Genomic DNA, 19,369 nt, shown 5'->3' on the forward strand with positions numbered 1-19,369 from the left:
GCCAAATTCCTTCACTTGTCAAACATCAGAGCCTCCCTCTACCTAGACGACTGGCTGTTGAGAGCCTCCTCGAGTCGTCGTTGTCTGGAGAATCTTCATTGGACTTTAGACCTTATCAGAGACCTGGGTCTATTAGTCAATTTGGAAAAATCTCAACTCATTCCCTCACAATCCATCGTGTATCTGGGAATGGAGATTCAGAGTCAGAGTTTTCGGGCTTTTCCATCGGCCCCCAGGATAAGCCAAGCCCTAGAGTGCATCATGAGCATGCTGAAGAGGAGCAGTTGCTCAGTGAGACAGTGGATGAGTCTCACAGGGACTCTCTCGTCCCTAGCCCTGTTTGTCGAGCTGGGCAGACTCCACCTCCGCCCTCTTCAATTCCACCTAGCAGCTCATTGGGACAAGAGTTCGACTCTAGAAGCAATCTCTATCCCTATCAACCAAGAGATGAAGACCACTCTCCTGTGGTGGAAGCACAACCTCCTTCTCAGAGAGGGTCTATCCTTGGCCATTCAGACCCCCAATCTTCATCTCTTCTCAGATGCATCGGACTCGGGCTGGGGTGCAACCTTGGACGGAAAGGAATGCTCCGGAATGTGGAACGAGGAACAACGATCTCTCCACATCAACTGCAAGGAACTGCTGGCAGTTCATCTAGCCCTGTTGAACTTCAAGTCCCTCCTGCTAGGCAAAGTGGTGGAGGTGAACTCGGACAACACCACAGCCTTGGCTTACATCTCCAAGCAAGGAGGGACCCATTCGAGGAGCCTTTACGAGATCGCAAGGGACCTCCTCATTTGGTCAAGAAGTCTAAACCTCTCTCTAGTCACGAGGTTCATCCAGGGCAATATGAACGTGTCAGCAGATCGTCTGAGCAGAAGGAATCAGGTCATTCCCACGGAATGGACCCTCCACAAGAGTGTGTGCAACAGACTTTGGACCTTGTGGGGTCAACCTACCATAGATCTGTTTGCCACCTCCATGACCAAGAGACTTCCTCTGTTTTGTTCTCCTGTTCCAGACCCTGCAGCAGTTCATGTGGATGCCTTTCTACTGAACTGGTCCCATCTCGACCTGTACGCATTCCCTCCGTTCAAGATAATCAACAAGGTTCTGCAGAAATTCGTCTCGCACGAAGGGACACGGCTGACGCTGGTTGCTCCCCTTTGGCCTGCAAGAGAATGGTTCACAGAGGTACTACAATGGCTAGTAGACTTCCCCAGGACTCTACCTCTAAGAGTGGACCTTCTACGTCAACCTCACGTAGACAGGTTACATCCAAACCTCCACGCTCTTCAACTGACTGCCTTCAGACTGTCGAAAGATTCGCTAGAGCTCGAGGCTTTTCGAAGGAGGCAGCCAGGGCTATTGCCAGAGCAAGAAGGGTTTCCACTCGTAGGGTCTACCAGTCTAAGTGGGAGGTCTTCCGAAGCTGGTGTAGAGCCAATTCGATATCCTCTACCAATACCTCTGTGACCCAAATAGCTGACTTCCTGCTTCATCTTAGGAATGAGAGATCCCTTTCAGCTCCTACGATTAAGGGATATAGGAGTATGTTGGCCTCAGTTCTCCGCCATAGAGGTTTGGACCTGTCTTCCAACAAGGACCTTCAAGACATTCTTAAGTCTTTTGAGACGTCTAAAGATCGTCGTCTTTCCACTCCAGGCTGGAATCTAGACGTAGTCTTAAGGTTCCTTATGACATCTAGGTTCGAACCTCTCCAGTCAGCTTCATTCAAGGACCTTACCCTCAAGACCCTTTTTCTCGTTTGCCTGGCAACAGCTAAGAGAGTCAGTGAGGTTCATGCCTTCAGCAAGAACATTGGTTTCACGACCGAGTCTGCTACATGTTCTTTCCAGCTTGGATTCCTAGCAAAGAACGAACTTCCTTCACGTCCTTGGCCTAGATCGTTCGAGATACCTAGCCTTTCCAACATGGTAGGTAACGAACTTGAGAGAGTTCTTTGCCCTGTCAGAGCTCTCAAATATTATCTCAAGAGGTCTAAACCTCTCCGAGGACAGTCAGAAGCCTTATGGTGTGCCATCAGGAAACCCTCGAGACCCATGTCCAAGAATGGGCTTTCGTATTATATAAGGCTTCTGATCAGAGAAGCACATTCTCACTTAAAGGAGGAAGACCTTGCATTGCTGAAGGTAAGGACCCACGAAGTAAGAGCCGTAGCTACTTCGATGGCCTTTAATAAAAACCGTTCTCTGCAGAGTGTAATGGATGCAACCTATTGGAGGAGCAAGTCAGTGTTTGCATCATTTTATCTGAAAGATGTCCAGTCTCTTTACGAGAACTGCTACACCCTGGGACCATTCGTAGCAGCGAGTGCAGTAGTAGGTGAGGGCTCAGCCACTACATTCCCTTAATCCCATAACCTTTTTAACCTTTCTCTTGAATTCTTTTATTGTTGTTTTTATGGTTGTTACGGTAGGCTAAGAAGCCTTCCGCATCCTTTTGATTTGGCGGGTGGTCAATTCATTCTTGAGAAGCGCCTAGGTTAAAGGTTGTGTAGAGGTCCTTTAGTAGGTGTTGCAACCCTATATACTTTAGCACCTTGGGTTGATTCAGCCTCCAAGAGGAACGCTGCGCTCAGTAAGGAAGACGAACTTAAAAAAGAGGCAGAGTAACGGTTCAATTCGACTTCCTTACCAGGTACTTATTATTTCATTTGTTATTGGAGATAACTGTTATATGAAATTTGGGGATACTTGGCTATCCTTTAATCTTGTACACTGGTTTTCACCCACCCCCCTGGGTGTGAATCAGCTACATGATTATCGGGTAAGTTTAATATTGAAAAATTTTATTTTCATTAGTAAAATAAATTTTTGAATATACTTACCCGATAATCATGATTTAATTGACCCTCCCTTCCTCCCCATAGAGAACCAGTGGGACCGAGGAATAATTGAGGAGGTGTCAACAAGAAGTACTTGAGTACCTGGCCACAGGTGGCGCTGGTTAGTACACCCCCTTCTAGTATTGTGATAGCTGGCGTATCCCTCCTTAGATTTCTGTCGGGCAACGGAGTTGACAGCTACATGATTATCGGGTAAGTATATTCAAAAATTTATTTTACTAATGAAAATAACATGTCTTCACGCTCTTTCTCACCTCATCCCAGGCCTCCATGCTTAAGGTCTCCACATGCTAGAGCTCTTCCTTCTCACTTTCCACACTCATGATTTTCATGTGATTGGTCACCTCACGATTGTTCTACACATTGTCATTGAATTTGGGATACTGTGCTATAGACCAGAATCGTATATTATCCTTTTTCTACTTTTTCCCTATCTAGACATACATACAACCATATACATTTAATTGTAATAACCCACGGTTTTACCTTCAACTATACTTTAAATATACCTCAATACTATTTATAACTCTGCTGTTACACCCTTATCTACCTAAATTAGTAAAGTTGATTAGTTTCACTAGTTTGCAAACCAATGAAATTAACACCAAATTTGATACTTAATTACAAACAACACTAACACCATAAACCAAAACAGCCACCCATTGAGATACTACGCGTAGAGAGTTATGGGGTCTTTTGACTGGCCAGATGGTACTACATTGGATCCTTCTCTATGGTTATGGTTAATTTTCCCTTTACCTACAGACATCTACACTGAATAGTCTGGCCTATTCTTTACATATTCTCCTCTGTCTTCATACACCTGACAACACAGCTTACCAAACAATTCTTCTTCACCTAAGGGGTTATTGCACTAATTGTTCAGTGGCCACTTTCTTCTTGGTAAGGGTAGAAGAGACTCTTTAGCTATGGTAAGCAGCTCTTCTAGGAGAAGGACACTCCAAAATCAAACCATTGTTCTCTAGTCTTGGGTAGTGCCATAGCCTCTGTACCATGGTCTTCCACTGTCTTGGGTTAGAGTTCTGTTGCTTGAGGGTACACTCGAGCACACTATTCTGTCTTATTTTTCTTCTGCTTGTTTTGTTAAATTTTTTATAGTTTATACAGGAGATATTTATTTTAATGTTGTTACTCTTCTTAAAATATTCTATTTTCCTTTTTTCCTTTCCTCACTGGGCTCTTTTCCATGTTGGAGCCTCTAGGCTTATAGCATCCTGCTTTTCCAACTAGGGTTGTAGCTTAGCTAATAATAATAATATATACAGTATCATAATTTATTTGTAGAAGTGCTAATGTAAGAATACTAAATACACTATTATGACTCCATATATAAACAAGTTACATCACAATATCACCATACTAATGAAGGCTCCTACAAGTATTCGATTTATCATTTGTGTATCCTTCTCTATATAATACCCAGCAGAATTGCTGCCCTCTGTATTCATATGGCTACTATTTTAAAAGTCCAATAAAGGTTTGTACATGTTATACTAGTTTCCTTATACCCTAACTGACAAGCACATGAAACGTTCTGGTAATATCAAAACATTCACAATCCACCTTCCTTACATCTACTTAACTTTCAGATCACCATCCAGTCCATACCAATCAGCTCATGTATAAAAAACAACAGAGAAATGTTACTTAGGCCCCCATTCCCCTCAATTCAACACTCCTGTAAAAGAAGACAGAATTACTGGAACAGGCAAATGGGATTCAAAATTACCTTGTATTTTGATGAAGAAAAAATACGATTACTACAGCTTGAACGTTGTTCTGTAAGAGCGCCACGCGCCAGTATATTGCTAAACAGGATTCAAAGTTTTCTGGTAATAAGAGACTGTAGCCCCTTCATACTAGATTATGATTTTCATATGGCGAATGCAATGTATGAACCATTAGAGGACAATCACCTACCTCTTATCGCTTGAAGTCTTCAGGAAAGGGTCTGCCTATGGGCCCAGATCTTCCGGCCAGGAAACTTCCTACTCCCAGGCATTCCATTCCTTCTCATAAAAAGAACCTTCCTTCCCGTTCCAGCGATGCATCGAGGAAGGGAACGTCCCCAAATCATAATGAGGAATCACTGAAATTCTCCAAGTTAACTACCTTTGCAGAGACTCCTCAACCTCCATTGATGGGCTGCCCAGGGACACGCCCGTCCAGAGATCGAGGTGTTCTCTCGTCCGTCCTTCTGTGGTATGGATACCAAGTACTCTGAAACCTAAAATAGACGAGAAACCATCCCAGTTTCGGAGGAGTCAGAACCACGGACTGTCGCCCCTGGTACCTCGACCTACCTTTCCGGTTCCATGTTAGATATGGAAAGCCCCAAGAACATGTCAAGACCTTCTCTCTCAAGAGGGAGGAGGAGTCATGGGACTTCCTTAATCCATCAGCACATGACTGGACTATCACCACCAAGGTATTGGCTCTCATCCGAGAGTTCAGTGTTCTTGGGAGGCAGTCAAGGCTGGGTTGACATCCATTGATCAGTGCTCTTGGCCCCTCAATATCGAGGCCCGGCCTGGAATTTCCGTGTTTAGAGGTAGTTTTAGTGGCTTTAGATAGCATGAATTCCCAGATCTCGGGTCCAAGAAACTTGCTATGCTCGAGTCAATTGAACAAGGTTCTTCCCTGTGTGCTCGCTTGACGACAGAAGTTTTATATTCCAAAACAGGTTTTCTCATGCTCAACTGGTTGTGTAGCAAACCAAGCTCTCTTACGGGATACAAGCATCTCATCTTAGATAATGGTCGTGAAGGGTGCTAGGGCAATTTGTCCCTGGTGAATTTGTCGTTGCCCAATTCGTCCCGCTCAATTCATCGTTGCTCAATTTGTCCCCAAGTCAATTCGTCGTTGGGCAATTTGTCCCCAAGTTAAAAGACACTAGGTTGTTTAACTGTTTTATTTTAATTTCAGAGAAAGGAAAAACAAAGTTATTGATGAAGAGAATTATATATATACTAAGAATAAGGAGAGTGCAGATAAACTGAAGATCTACTGGAGGTGTGAAAATCGTGCATGCAAGGCGAGACTTCATACTGTTGAAAACTATATAGAGATTAAGAAGGTTGGTATCCACAATCGCGCTTCAAAAGCCGTAGAGGTAAATGCGAAGACTGTGGTCTCAATTATTAAAGCAAAGCCATTTTCATCTCGTGATGCACCTCGCTCAATAATTGCTGGTGAAGTTGAAAAGTTAAACAAATGTGCTTTATCACAAATTCCTCGGTTGGAACAACTCGGTAAGAATATCAGACGTTGGAGGCAAGCAGATTTTAATTATCCCGCAACCCCACAAACAAATATTGGGTTCTCCATTCCAAGTGAATACTCTTGCTTAGACACTAATGAATTTTTTTTAAAGTATGATAGTGTCTAAGATTCAAGCAGAATATTGATATTTGCAAGTGATGAAGCGCTGAGACATATAAAAGTGTACAAGACTTGGGCGGCAGACGGAACATTCTAAAAATTACTTTCAAACTAAAATAGTCGTTAGACAATTCTTTTTTTAAGGAGCAAAGTTTTAAAAAGTACTTTTGAACTAAAATTGTCATTAGACAATTTCTGTTTTGAGGAAGTAAAAAGTGTCCAGTATGTAAGACAAAAAAAAAAGGATTGTCGAGAATGCCAAAATAAATAATTGAACTCGACGATTTGCCCAACGACGAATTGACTTGGGGACATATTGAGCAACGATCAATTGAGCAACGACGAATTGGCGTCGACGAATTGACCGGACACCGTCGTGAAGTAAGTTTAGGGTAAGAGGTAAGGATGTCTGTCATGTTTTCCTCTTTTCTTTCCCCTCTAAGCAAAAAATTACATACTCTATTTGAAAAAAGTTTTGGACAAATATGAAAACATTTCCGATAGTAATGATGAAGATCATAGACACTGTTTTTAGCTTAAATATTTTTCAAACATAAAAGTGTATAAAGCATATCTAAAATGTGTATAAAACTCTAGTTGTGGTGAGAGTTATTGAAAAGATCTCTGTTATTACATTACTGTGTTTAGGTATGTGTAATGAAAATATCCACTCTGTGGATGCTTTTTCTGTTTGTTAAATGAGAAAACCAAAGTAACGGAGTAGTGTTAAGGTGAATTATTCCAGTATTCTGTATTTTTACTGGACGTGTCCAGGTAAGTTCTATATCATGAATGTCGGTTTAATATGATTGATTTTTGTTACAAAAAATCTGAATGTATAATGAAATTGCAATTACTGTAGCCCTTGGGTTTATAGAATTTATTTTTAACATGAAAAATACTGTAACTAATATTTCAGTCTTTTGTTTACTCTCTTCAGTGTACTGTATATATAGCCACCATAGTTTGTGAGAAGGCAGAGAGTGTACATATTCGTGCCAACTTGAATATTCAAGTACAGTAACTCGAAATGACACATACCACTGATTACTGATGTGTGTCTCCAGTTCCAGAGAAAAAATTATAGACATAATTTAATTTTATTCTTTTGATAATATTGTAGTCTGATTTTTACTATATTATATCAATGCTTAACAGTGGTGCTACAGCCAAGAACTTAAGAAACTGTATGTTTGCCCTGGTGTAGCAGTTCCGCTGAACATCACCATGTCAAGATGGATTGATGCCTCTATCACAATTACACCTGTTTTCCACCAGAGTCAATATCGAATGGACCCAGTTGTTAGATGCTACAATTGCAAAAATGCAAACAGTAAGTATAGAATATCTTAATTTTGGCTTACTGTATTGTCTAAGGATAATGGGTAAGTCATCCCAATGTAGTGAGTGACCATTTACATTTCTGTAAAATAATTTAACTAGGCCATTGCAGGTACAAGGATAAGTTGACATTTATTTGTTTTTCCTCTCGTTGACCTTTCCTTTTCTTTCCATATAAATTTGTTTTTCCTCTCGTTCACCTTTCCTTTTCTTTCCATATATCTTTGATTTGTAAATACAAACCTTCCGGTCTTTACATTCGTGAAGATATCAATGCAAGCTGGCAAACGGCTATAAAAACTTAACAATTCTGTTTGTTACCAGTGGTAGATACAGCCAATTATTCGGTAACTGAAATACAAACCACGCTGTTTACATGGGGTAATTACTTCGGCGTAGCTGATGACGAGCCATAAAAGTTTTAACGAGGGTTTACTACCCCGCCACTAGTTAGCGGGGGTTAGGGAGGGGTAGCTAGCTACCCCCCCCACTCACACACACCGGTGAATGCTTCACTTTACTTTTGGCTCGGATGGCGAGCGGACGTGTCTGCTCCCATCCTCGCTTGACAGCCATTAATGCTTTGTCTTTTACTTACCTTTTCTTATACTTAATATATTAAATATTCTTGGTGTTTATATATATTTCTGTGTATAGGATATAGTAAGTTTTTCTTTTCAGTGTTTGTGCAGTGTGTGTAGTGTACGACAACGAGAGAGTCTTGAACGGCATAGCGCTAGGCCACCACCGTTCCCTTCATGGTGCGCGGCCTTCCTACTCTAGGCCTCTACGATTGCACCTCTTGGAGGGCGGTCTCTCTTCTCGAGGTCGTTCACCTCTTACTACTACTACTACGTACTACTACTCTGAAGCTTCTTTCCCGCTGCGGGCTGAGTGGCTATTCCGTTTTATTTGTTTCAATTATTCTGGGGTCTGTGATTCTTTGGGAACTTTCAAAGTCAGTTACATAATTATAGTTGTTATAATTCTGTTTTTGTTAGTTCTCCGCCCTCCCCCTTCTCCCGTGAACGTCAGTGGGGGAGGAGGGCGCATACCTAACTTTTGTTTTTATGTCTTACTTTCCCTCGGGGTTACTCTTCGAAGTTCCACCCGGGGGGGTTTCTGTTAAATGATTATTTAACTTTACTTTCCCAGTTAACTATGCAGTTTCTTCGTTTGACTGAAGTGTGCCAACGAAGCAGAGCTGTCCTGTTTATGCCTGGGGAGTCTGCTGTCGCTGCCGTCTCTCTAGGACATCGTCATGGGCGTTATCCCTTCTCTTAGAAGTTCTCCCGTGACAACTGTCAGCTCTTCAGTTCATCCTAGAACTATAAGGAGGTTCGCCTCCAAGGGTAGTTAGTTAACTTCCCTTCTTACCCTTTTCCTGGTCCTAGGCGGTTATGCTCTTGGGGCTGAGCGACTGCCCTTGTAACCATGCTCAAGGGGCTGGGCGGTTGCAAGGTCGGACCATGGAACTTCAAGCAACCATGCTCTTGGGGCTGAGCGGTCGCTTCTGTAGCTATGTTCAAGGGGCTGAACAGCTGCAGGCTCAGTCTTGTGACCTCTCTCGTTCGCGAGGGCGGCCACTCATAAGGCCTCCTCTTCGGAGGATTTCCTTTTTCCTTATTCCTTATTTTTTGTTTGGGTTCCCCCAGGTCCCTCAGTGTGAGGCACCTCGTATATCCACCAGAGAGTTGCTAATGCATCTTCCGGTGTATTTTGCATCTTCCAGTCTTGGATGGTCTGGGATGCATCTTAGGTATTTATCGAGCTTATTCTTAAACACATCTACGCTCACTCCTGATATGTTTCTTAGATGAGCTGGCAGCACATTAAATAGTCGCTGCATTATCGATGCTGGTGCGTAGTGGATTAATGTCCTGTGCGCCTTTCTTAGTTTACCTGGAATATTTTTTGGCACTATTAATCTACTTCGGCTTGCTCTTTCTGATATTTAAAGCTCCATGATGTTTTCAGTAATTCCTTCTATTTGCTTCTATGCTTGTATTATCATGTAGCGTTCTCTTCTCCTTTCTAGAGTGTATAGTTTTAAAAATTGCAGTCTTTCCCAGTAGTCAAGGTCCTTAACTTCTTCTATTCTAGCAGTATAGGACCATTGTACACTCTCTATTTGCGCAATATCCTTTTGGTAGTGTGGGTACCATATCACATTGCAGTACTCGAGTGTACTACGTACATAAGTTTTGTAAAGCATAATCATGTGTTCCGCTTTTCTTGTTTTAAAGTGTCTGAATAACATTCCCATTTTTGCTTTACATTTAGCCAACAGTGTTGCTATTTGGTCGTTGCATAACATATTCCTATTTAACATTACACCAAGGTCTTTAATTGCTTCCTTGTTTGTGATTGTCTCATTAGGTCCCTTGTATGCATACACCATTCCTTCTCTGTTTCCATAATTTATTGATTCAAATTTATCGGAGTTAAATACCATCCTATTTATCTCTGCCCATTCATATATTTTGTTTAGATCTCTTTGTAGTGAGTTCCTATCTTCATCACAAGTAATGGCTCCTTACAGGTCAGCTTGCTGACCCCACGGCCCTTCGGGGCGCCATTACCAGTGTCTGGGCTTTCCTGGTCCTCAGGTGGTTATTCTCTTAGTGCTGAGCGACCTCTCTTGTAACCATGCTCAAGGGGCTGAACAGTTGCAAGGCCGGCCCATGGAACCTGATGTGACTATGCTCTTTGGGCGGAGCAGTTGCTTCTGTAGTTATGCTCAAGGGGCTGAGCAGCTACAAGTCAGTTTTGTGACCTCTCTCGTTCACGAGGGAGGCCACTCATAAGGGCTCCTCTTCGGAGGATTGCTCCTTATAGGTCTTTTCTACGAAGTGTCACCTCTCTCGTTCGCGAGAGAGGACACTCTTAGAGACTCCTCTCCGGAGGATTGTTCCTGATGAAGGTCAGCTTGCTGATCCAACGGCCCTTAGGGACACCATCACCAGTCTCTTCTTCGAAGTGTTTACCTCTCTTGTTCGCGAGAGAGGCCACTCATAGAGACTCCTCTTCAGAGGATTGTTCCTGATTAGATCAGCTTGCTGTTTAGTCGCTAACACTTCGGTGTTTAGTGACAGGGAAACTTTGGTTTCTCGTTACGCTGACCCTTCGGGTTCAGTACCACAGGGCCTCAGAATTGGAAAAGTGCCTCCATATAAATCTGCTAGTGATGAAAGCCGCTCTTCCTGGCCCTTCTTCAGTGCCAACAAAGATCTAGCGGATCACTCTGAGGGGTTATGAGCAACCACACCTCAGTAGTGGCTTACATCAACAAGCAAGGAGGTACCTTTTCAAAGCGGCTATCCCATCTCTCAATAGGGATACTGAGATACCCCGAAGCCCACTCGATCCCTCCGCTTCATTCCAGACAAAGGGAATGTGCTCACCGACAGTCGGAGCAGAGCATCTCGGATAATGAGTATCGAGTGGCCCTTGGATCATCCAGTAGCCAACAAAGTTCTGACTTTGTGGGGTTATCCGACTGTGGATCGGTTCGCTACAGCGCTGAACTTCAAGCTCCCACTGAGTTGCCCCCAGGCCCAGATCCCAAAGCACTCTTGACAAGATGCCTTCCAACAATGGTGGGACAGCACCAACGTGTGCGCTTTTTCCCCGTTCTGTCTGATGAGGAGAGTGCTCAACAAGACCAGAATATCGGTCAATCGCTCTCGGCGTCACAAGCAAACAACCACATGCCAAAAGCTCCCCCAAAGCCGTAGCTTCGCTTCGACTTACCGCCTGGAAGACTATCCAGCATCTCCTCACCAAGAGAGGATTGTCGCAACAAGTTGCGAACGGGATGTCTGGAAATCTGCGCAGATCATCCACAGGGGCCTACCAGGTGAAGGGGCGAGTGTTTTTTGGTTGTAATTGTGAAGGAGTATCTCTTCACTCGATACCACTGTTCCAGCAAGAGCGAAGTTCTTCTTTATTTGCGGGAAGAATGCGCCTTTCAGTCTGCAATGAAAGGCTATCGCTCAGTCTTAAGGCTAGCCTTCAGGCTCTAAGGAGCGGACATTCCTTCCTCGCTGGAACTTTCCCTACTCATACAAAGATACGATCTTACCTGCCCTCAGTCAGAAGGGAGACCTCCTCCAGAGCACTTGGTTCGAATTCTCAGGCCTCTTAGGAGGCCTCCCTAAGAAAAGGTAAGTAAAAGACAAAGCATTAATGGCTGTCAAGCGAGGATGGGAGCAGACACGTCCGCTCGCCATCCGAGCCAAAAGTAAAGTGAAGCATTCACCGGTGTGTGTCAGGGGAGGAGGGGGTAGCTAGCTACCCCTCCCTACCCCCCCGCTAACTAGCGGCGGGGTAGTAAACCCTCGTTAAAACTTTTATGGCTCGTCATCAGCTACGCCGAAGTAATTACCCCATGTAAATAGCTAAGGTTTGTATAGTTAGGAAAAATACAAACTATCTACGAATTTGTCAAGTTGGCAGATGTGCTAGAAATATTTAGCAAAAGGTAAGGTGGTGTGTGTTGCGTTTATGGATCTGGAGAAAGCGTATGATAGAGTTGATAGGGAAGCAATGTGGAATGTGATGAGTTTATATGGAGTTGGTGGAAGGTTGTTGCAAGCAGTGAAAAGCTTTTACAAAGGTAGTAAAGCATGTGTTAGGATAGGAAATGAAGTGAGTGATTGGTTTCCGGTAAGAGTGGGGCTGAGACAGGGATGTGTGATGTCAGTGGCTCTAACTGATAACGATACTTCCTCATGGGAAGAAACAGCCAGGGACAGGAAAACCTGGAGGAGTACAGTACACCATGGCACCGTGGACTTCGAGGAAAGGAGGAGACAAAATGAGGAGGCTAGGAGGAGAAGAAGGAGAGAGCGATTAGAACAGCCCCGCCCACCACCTACCCTCTCTTGTGAACACTGTCCGCGACTCTTCCACCACAGACTAGGACTTAACAGCCACATCAGACATAAGCACCCACCCCACAGATAGGAGGCTGATGGCTAACGACAGAACCCAATACTCGGACACGAGTGGGCGCCGACGACGACGATGTTGATTGAATGGTGAGAGAGGTGAATGCTCGAGTGCTTGGACGAGGATTAAAACTGGTAGACGAGAATGACCATGAATGGGAAGTAAATCGGTTGTTGTTTGCGGATGATACTGTACTGGTTGCAGACACAGAAGAGAAGCTTGTCCGATTAGTGACAGAATTTGGAAGGGTGTGTGAGAGAAGGAAGTTCAGAGTTAATGTGGGTAAGAGTAAGGTTATGAGATGTACGAGAAGGGAGGGTGGTGCAAGGTTGAATGCCATGTTGAATGGAAAGTTACTTGAGGAGTTGGATCAGTTTAAGTACTTGGGGTCTGTTGTTGCAGCAAATGGTGGAGTGGAAGCAGATGTACGTCAGAGAGTGAATGAATGTTGCAAAGTGTTGGGGGCAGTTAAGGGAGTAGTAAAAAAAATAGAGGGTTGGGCATGGATGTAAAGAGAGTTCTATGTGAGAAAATGATTGTACCAACTGTGATGTATGGATCGGAGTTGTGGGGAATGAAAGTGATGGAGAAACAGAAATTGAATGTGTTTGAAATGAAGTGTCTAAGGAGCATGGCTGGTGTATCTCGAGTAGATAGGGTTAGGAACGAAGTGGTGAGGGTGAGAACGGGTGTAAGAAATGAGTTAGCAGCTAGAGTGGATATGAATTTGTTGAGGTGGTTTGGCCATGTTAAGATAATGGAAAATGGCTCTGCTAAAGAAGGTGATGAATGCAAGAGTTGATGGGAGAAGTACAAGAGGAAGGCCAAGGTTTGGGTGGAATGATGGAGTGAAGAAAGCTCTGGGTGATAGGAGGCTAGATTTGAGAGAGGCAAGAGAGCGTGCTAGAAATAGGAATGAATGCCGAGCGATTGTGACGCAGTTCCGGTAGGCCCTGCTGCTTCCTCCGGTGCCTTAGATGACCGCGGAGGTGGTAGCAGTAGGGGATTCAGCATTATGAAGCTTCATCTGTGGTGGATAACAGGGGAGGGTGGGCTGTGGTACCTTAGCAGTACCTACCAGCCGAACTCGGTTGAGTCCCTTGTCAGGCTGGGAGGAACGTAGAGAGTAGAGGTCCCCTTTTATTTTGTTTCATTTGTTGATGTCGGCTACCCCCCAAAATTGGGGGAAGTGCCTTGGTATATGTATGTATGTACAATTTTAAAGCTTACGTCAAAACAAATTGATGGATTTTGATAAAATTTCCACCATAGATAGATTTTAGGCCATGGACAACTCCATGAACTTTTGGAGGTTATTTTTTATTTATTTGTCTCTCTCTGTGGACAGGATTACATCAAAACTACTCAATGGATTTTGACAAAATTTTCACCACAGATAGATCTTAGATTATGGACGACCCCTGTAAATTTTGGATATGATCTGGATTCTAGATTTGGATTTGTATTTTTCACAATTTTAAAGATATGAAAACAAATTGACGGATTTGGACGAAATTTTCACCACAGATCGATCCGAGTCAATTTGGGTATGATCTGGATCTGGATTTGCTTTTTAAAGATAATGTCCAAACAAACTGACGAATTTTGACAAAATTTCCGCCACAGATAGATCTTACCCCATGGATGACTCCATTAACCTGTGGCAGAGGTCAGAAATCTCTAATTGCTCTTGTTATTATTAGTATCTTGTGGATAAAGGGTTAAGCAGACGCTTTATCTTCCACTGAGGACTTCCTCCCCCGTAAGGAAGACCCCATTTAAATGATGATGGTTTGTAACTCGTGTAGGAACGGACTACAAAATTTTTGAAAATAATTCATATCTTTCCTAGCAATACAAAACAGAGTCCTTTAATGTCAAGTTCCCTCCTCATCAGCCCCTCAAGTCTTGACTATGAGTAAGTGAAGTAGCCTCGCTGACCCAGCCGCTCCTACCCAAAATGGGTAGGAGTCTGTTGGCAACCATACAATGCTGCCAGAATTCTAAGATTTCATTAATTCTGGTCTTAATCAAACATCAAGAGAGTAAAACCCATTTAAATGACTCCGGTTTGCATAGCTAGGAAAAGAACAAATTATTATTTTCAAAATTTGTAGTTTTAAGACTAATTTCCCTTTCACTTTTCTTCATGGCCTACCTCCATCAGAGTGTGGGAATCAGCAATATGAATCTCAGGGAGATTCATAGAAATAAACAGAATTTTGATGATAAAATTCATTATCTTTATACTCATCTGATGTTCATATGCATGACCGATTTCCACCCTACTAACTAGTGATGTCAAGAGAATGGGATATTAGCTTCAAATTAATGGAGGTGTGGTCTAGTCACATAGTGGTTACCATTAGTCACTAGATGTAGCCTTGATGGGTAAGAAATTTGTCTCTTGAAGGGAAGAAAGTGGGAAATTTGGAGTTATTTTGGTTAATGTCAATATTGAGAACAAAGCGATACAAATATCAGACAAGTTTAGAAATATTACATTTTATTATTAAAGTTTTGTTATCTTTCATTTTGAGAACTGAATCATATATGTTGATATTTTCAGATTGTGATCCTCAACTTGTAGATTACATAGTTCAAGTCGATGGTGAAGGTTGTTCGTATGAAGTTATGCAGGAAAGACCTATTGTAAGAGTTCCTGTCCAGCCTCCTTCACCTGGGGAGCGTTCGTCAATCCTGCTTCTGAAACTTATGTGTCTTACATCATGTGTGGGAGGCCCCAATAGGCGCCCATATTGTCTGGTGCTTACACTGCGTTGCAAGTGAGTTCACAGTATCTGCATTTTTGCCTTTTTTTTTTTCTTAGTCATTCACATGAAACTGCCATAGTGAAATCACACCTGTAATTGAAGAATTTAAATCTTCAGTAAATATTGTTTTTTCTTTTTTTTGAAGGGGTTTTGGTTGGATCACTTATTTTTTAATCCTGATTATTAGGTTATTGCCGTATATTTTTATACCTTAAAATAATCACCTACAAAATATTGCTTCGTTTTATAAACTTAATCTAAAAGGAGAAACCTGAAGTCCACTGGCTTAGAGAAGTCTCTATACCAAAGGGGAATAGCACACGGTAAAGTATACTACTTTGCTAAGCCTACCATTAAATATTTTTCATCTTAAAGTTACATATGGAAAGTATATCAATAGTAGCATTAATTTAAAAAGTAAAATTATATATTAACTGTATGTAACAGCTGATTACACAAAAACCTACTGCACCGGGTATGTCTTTTTTCATAATGTACATTACAGCATTTGCATATAAACAATACAAACATTTCTATATTGATTGTCATTATTTTTATCAATTATAATATAGTAGATAAATTTTTGTGATCATTAAAACCTCCTTTTTGGCTCATTACATTCTGAGCCCCCCCCCCTTTTTTTGGGGGGGGGGGGGGGCTTTGGCTGCAATGCTTGTGTGAAATAGCAAATACTAAACCTAGAACAAACAACCATTTTTTAAGCATATTGATATGCAAATTACTGTTGTTTGTGACAAAGAAATTTAGTTTATTGTGTGACGTTTCGAACTGTTCCTAATAGTTTAGGCATATGGATGTATCTTATTGTTAGTATGGCTAATGGTTTGAGATAAGGTAATCAGTCTTTATTTATTTTCTTATAGATACATATTTATAATGCACTGTGCAGTATTTTGTACCTTTTAATTTTATACAATTTCACAAATGATCTTATAGTTATTGGTCTTTGATTTTAGTAAACCATGAAATTTTATCTTAATTTTGGTCCCTGTCATATCTTAAGGTTGCCTTAACTGATGAAATATATAATACTTAGGTAAAGATATATTTTTTAACTTTAATATTCTTGAATTCTGCAAAAAATTGTTTGAATTTTGTTGTAGAATATATTCTATTGCCATTATGACTAATGGGTGCCATTTGGAATTGCAAGTTATATATTGGATTTTTGGACCTTCTTTAGCAAGTGGGTCCAAAACCTTTATGCAACTTGGTTTTTTCATGTCAAAATAATTGATTAAATTTTTGTGGAGATATCAGATGTAAAGTGTTTGGGATAGTGAAAGGAGTGGTAAAGAATAGGTTAGGAATGAATGTAAAAAGAGTTCTGTATGAGAAAGTGATTGTACCAACTGTGATGTATGGATTGGAGTTGCAAGGAATAAAAGTGATGGAGAAACAAATTTGAATGTGTTCAAGATGAGTGTCTGAGGAGTATGGGTGGTGCATCTCGATTAGGTAGGTTAGGAAAGTAGTAGTGAGAATGAGAACGGGTATAAGATATTAATTGGTAGCTAGAGTTGAGGTGGTTTGCCCATGTAGAGAGAATGGAAAATGGCTGGCTGCTGAAGAAGGTGATGAATGCGAGAGTTGATGGGAGAAGTACAAGAGGAAGGCCAAGGTTTGGGTGGATAAATGAAGTGAAAAAACCTCTAGGTGATAGAAGGATAGATGTGAGAGAGAGCGTGCTAGAAATAGGAATGAATGGCGAGCGACTGTGAGGTAATTCCAATTGGCCCTCCTGCTTCCTCCCTGAGGTAGCAGCAGTAGGGATTTGGCATATGAAGCTTCATTTGTGATGGGTAACTGGGGAGAGTGGGCTGTGTCACTAGCAGTGCCAACCAAACTTGGCTGAATCTCTCTCTCTCTCTCTCTCTCTCTCTCTCTCTCTCTCTCTCTCTCTCTCTCTCTCTCTCTCTCTCTCTCTCTCTCTCTTTTTTTTTTTTTAAATGCCTGCTACCCCAAAAACTGGGGGAAGTGCCTTGGTAGATGGATCATTAAAATGGCATGAAAGAATTGCATGAAATTACAATCATAATAAGATCAATGTTTTCTTTAATATTTGCACATTCTTTATAGCTTTTGACTTTTCAGTTTGACTGGGATGGAAATTGGAAGGCAAATCCTAGATGTGAAATGCTGTAAGTGTCCTTCAAGAGATATGGGTAATGATGCAACTTCTAACAAGACAAAACTTGATGAGGGACAGGTGACAAAGGTTAATATTTCTGTATTTTTTTTATGGTTATAAGAGTACTATTTAAATTTTATGGACAAGGGATAAGGATTATAATTTTTTCACTAAATTACATTACAAACCTTTAAAAAAGTGTATATTTGTGGATATGTGGAACTTATTGAGTGAATTCCCTCTTTCTAATGGGAAAAATTGTTAAAGTTTACGACTATATTAGTTTACGAGCTAGCTCCTGGTTTGAATTTAAACTCTTAAACTAAGGTACCACTGTATGGACAATTAAGGTAAATTTTATCTCCCATGCTTGAAGTAGAACGATATAAGGAACATAGAAGTGGCCACCTCACTTAATTTAATCAACGTTCATTTCCATAAGTTGTTTAAGCCACTCTATGTTGCTATTATTTATTATTCATGTTAGTTGATACCTATATTATTAGAAGTGTTAGAATGCTGGACATTGGGTTTCAATATTTTACCAGGTGATTTTTTTTTTTTTTTGTGTAAAGTGATTATACAGTACAGTAGTTTATTAGTAATAAAGAATATTTTAGTGAATATGTTGTTCATTAGGGTATGAGTACATTACAGTTGTATATAGTCCATTTGTTACGGTTTTCTCTATCATTTTTCATTTTGTTTTGTTAATTGAAGGTTGTTATGAGTTTTATTTGTTGAACTATATATTGTCCCTGGTGAGATAGCTTTCAGTGGTACCGTACAGCTTTTTAGAGATTGAACTACCCAGATCTTAAAAATTTTGGTCATTAAACAAAATTTGCAAAATCTTTTGCCCCTGAGGCTGAACAACTTGAAAGAATTTTTGTGTCAAGACTTTTAGCATGGTGAAATACGCATTCGAGACAGGCGACTGACTCGGTTCATGGGTAGCTGTCGCCCAGCTCAGACCCGCAAAACAATGTTCCATCGATGTATTAGTAAATTTCCTTTATTTTGGTTGTTATCCATACTCAATGGCTCTGAAAAAAGGTTAGTAAGAGCGGTAATAAGTCTAAAAGGAAGGTTTCATGAATTAGTATAGAACTAACAAAAGGAGATTGAAAAGTCAGAAAGAGTTGTCCGTGTAACTGGCATTTCCAAATATGTGGGTATGGTATACTAAAATCCTGTTAATCAGTACTAATTAGGTGTGGGGAACCTGTCTGGAAATACTGATAATGATGATTTGCTGAATATAGTTATAGGTACATTTAAATGCTTTAAAAACTGCTCATGAATGGCAGGGGCAAGGGACAGTGACATTGCCCTATTGAGCAGGACAATGCCCTAGAGACTGACCATATACACATATGATCAGCACCCAACCTAGGACCAAAGAGGGCCAGGCCATGGCTGCGGATGACTCAGCAAATAGACCTATAGGCTCTCCCAAATCCCCCATCCTTAGCTCACAAGGATGGTAAGGTTGCAGCGACCAAAGAAAATAAGTTTGATCGTGACTCAAACCCCAGTCTTTCGTTCACCAGTCAGGGATGTTACCACATCAACCACCACAATCCTAAATCATGTCTAGATGTCTGAAGGTGGTTTTTGAATTTATATTTTACAGTATATTCCGGTACTTCTATGCATAATAGGCCATTGAATACTAATTCTTATAAGGAATACAAATCGTGTAGGAGCATGCAAACCTTGGGCGTGCCCGCCGTGATTTATGAACGACTTTCCCCACAAGAGCAGACACCTCAAGGAATCATACGAGCTAAGAAGAGGAAAAATTTGGAAGACATGGCTCTTTTTGAAAGTAAAGTCCAAAAGCGAATGGCTCCATCTACTGATAGGCTAGTTCCC

The 19,369-nt window shown here is 41.4% G+C and overlaps 1 protein-coding gene across 3 annotated transcripts in view; it reads left to right on the forward strand.

Moving 5' to 3' along the window:
• LOC137644017 (cellular tumor antigen p53-like) overlaps nt 1-19,369 on the forward strand; it is a 113,542-nt gene that overhangs the window by 65,862 nt on the left and 28,311 nt on the right. For all 3 annotated transcript variants that reach the window (XM_068376897.1, XM_068376895.1, XM_068376896.1), the window contains exons 4-6: nt 7,430-7,604; nt 15,135-15,351; nt 17,455-17,578. In XM_068376897.1, the coding sequence (XP_068232998.1) occupies nt 7,430-7,604; nt 15,135-15,351; nt 17,455-17,578 (516 nt within the window). The remainder of the gene's footprint in view (nt 1-7,429; nt 7,605-15,134; nt 15,352-17,454; nt 17,579-19,369) is intronic.

Source organism: Palaemon carinicauda, chromosome 7 (genome assembly GCF_036898095.1).
Source record: "Palaemon carinicauda isolate YSFRI2023 chromosome 7, ASM3689809v2, whole genome shotgun sequence".
Classification (NCBI taxonomy): domain Eukaryota; kingdom Metazoa; phylum Arthropoda; class Malacostraca; order Decapoda; family Palaemonidae; genus Palaemon; species Palaemon carinicauda.